The sequence below is a fragment of the Triticum urartu genome, chromosome 2A, assembly GCF_056163025.1.
Source record: "Triticum urartu cultivar PI428250 chromosome 2A, HENAU_Tu73, whole genome shotgun sequence".
In the NCBI taxonomy this organism is placed as follows: domain Eukaryota; kingdom Viridiplantae; phylum Streptophyta; class Magnoliopsida; order Poales; family Poaceae; genus Triticum; species Triticum urartu.
The window spans coordinates 686,968,211-686,970,525 of NC_141874.1; the positions used below are offsets into that span (position 1 = coordinate 686,968,211).

The following is a 2,315-nucleotide window of genomic DNA, read 5'->3' on the forward strand; positions in this document are numbered from 1 at the left end:
TCAACTCGGCGCCATATGTTGTCCTGCCAGGTCGCTCGCTGGATCGATCGACTACGAGTACTGTACGTGCTACCTCTAGCTAGCCACCACCACTGGACGCTGGACTGGACCAGGCCTACTTACTACAGTATTCATTCGTGAGATTCTCCGCCTCGCCGTGCCGATCCAACGATAATTACCACCCCGGCCCTAAAACAACGCTCTGATCCATCGGGTCACCGGCCAATGGCGATCAACCGTGCACGTCGCGGTACATCTCTCAGGACTCGAGGACTGCCCCGCCCGTGTTCGTCCAACGACCAGCAGGCGGACGACCGATGAGCTGCGTGACTTGACCTCAGAGGCCGTGATGGCCTGCCAAGACGTAGTAGCAGTGCTGCTATGACGAAGCGGACGACGCATGAGCTAATTATGGTCACCGGACACGGCGCTCGCTGCACGAGGGTCGATCTCGATCGCTAGCCCGTGAAGCGCGGCTCGTGAGGCGGGATAGAATAGACAGCCCCCTACGCGACCGAGGAAGAGTACAACGGAGTACAGTAACCGTAGCACAGAATCTGGGCACGGGATGGATGGATCAGCGGTGGTACTGTACGAGACTAGTCCTAATAGTGGGTCGAAGCAAGCCGACAGAGAGGTTAGTAAACCAAGTAAAGGCTTCCTCACATGCGTGCCTACCTAATGGTGGGGGAGGCCGGCCACCTCTCTCTCTCTCTCCCCGCCTTTGTTTTCCCGCGGGCACGGGGCAGTGGTCAAAAATCATAATGGCTTCACACTCACTCCACCACCACACCCAAGTAACGACGAGCCCTACATCACATCTACTCTACGTGCATCATGCGATGCATGGTGGTAGTGAGTGAGTGAGAGAGAGATCGGTTGATTAGATAGGGTTCTCACTCACTCACGTCACGAGCCTCTCGCTCTCCACAGGTTCCCATACTCGTGCCAACGGAGGCGCTCTTATATATACCGGGAATCTTCATGGCCTGAGCCTCCCACAAGTCACAAGTCTTACGCTGCTCTGCTCCGCTCTCTCCGTCGCACACACACTATCCTTTCGTGAAGCTCCCGAGGTACGTTCCATGGTGCCGCGTTGAGCTTTTCCTTTGTGGAATTCTGCACTTTGTTTGTTTAGTATGGTCTGCTGCTGCAGAAAGAACATGGCCGTCTAGCTGCTCCTGCTTGTAGTTGATACTGAGATCTGTCGGTGCATGTGACATTTTCTTCTACTAGTAGTACTTCTTTGGTTGCTTTTCGCTCTTTTTGTCCGGCCATTTGGTGAACCACCGAGCCGCATGATCGTTCTGCATTTCTCCACATATATATGTACTAGCACCTTGCACCTCATTCAGTCTAAAATCTAGAGAGCAGTTGACGATCGTAGTAACAGTTTGCTGTTTAGGCTGTTCTAGTAGCCACTGACTGTTGATTCTCGCAACGGCAGCTCGATCGGCGACAGAAGCGATGGCGTCCTCCCGGCGAGATCTGCTCGTGGCGCTCTGCGTGGCGGCGCTCCTGGCCGTCGGGTCGGAGTCCCACGGGCTGGAGGACTTCGGCAGCGAGGGGAAGACGGAGGCGACGCCCGAGATGGCCTCCTTCTTCGGCGCCAAGCCCGAGGCCGCCGTGCTCCCGGAGGCGCTGGACAACTCCATGGCCGCGAAGCCGGAGGCGGCATCGGCGATGCCCACCACCACCAGCACCAACCCGCGTGCGTCCCCGCCGCGCAGATCCGTGGCCGTCGCGGCCGGCGTGGCCTGCGGCGTCGCGGCCCTGGCGGTGGTCGGCGTGGCCGTCGCCGTCGCCTTCGTGGTGCGCGCCAGGCGCGGCGAGAGGCGCGAGGCCGAGGTCCATCTCGGCTAAGCCCGCCGGCTTGGTTTCACTAGGGATTGCTCGTCAATTCATTAGCGTCGTGGTTTGCGTTTAGTTAATTGCGTGTTTAGTTCGATGATGAATGATTTCTTCCGTTCTTCCGCTGTTTGTGTGTGTGATGGAGATTTGGGGAAGCACGCTGTAACATAAATAACGCTTCATTGGCATGCATGTTACTGTGATGTCTAGACCTTGAATGGAGTATTTCACTAGGAATTCATGGCTACTTTGCTGTTCTTATTATGACTTGTGGTTTGGTTTATGAGTACCTACTCCGCTAATGACTAATGGCTAATTGTTGGAGAAACCTACGCCAACTGAAGGATGCTACATTCCAAGCCTCAATTATGTTGCAGTGAGAGCCGCTTGCAAGCTTGTGGTGTGGGCAGTGGGAACGTGACAAATGTGGGACGGCGCTTTCCGGGCCTGGAACATGGCAGGCA

The 2,315-nt window shown here is 56.1% G+C and overlaps 1 protein-coding gene across 1 annotated transcript; it reads left to right on the top strand.

Annotated features, from left to right (window-relative positions):
- The first annotated feature begins 811 nt into the window (after positions 1–811).
- Positions 812–2,098, top strand: LOC125534108 (uncharacterized). The gene is made up of 2 exons (XM_048697405.2): positions 812–1,076; positions 1,448–2,098. The coding sequence occupies exon 2, from the start codon at positions 1,468–1,470 to the stop codon at positions 1,861–1,863; it is 396 nt and encodes a 131-aa protein (XP_048553362.1). The 5' UTR covers positions 812–1,076; positions 1,448–1,467; the 3' UTR covers positions 1,864–2,098.
- Positions 2,099–2,315: the final 217 nt, after the last annotated feature.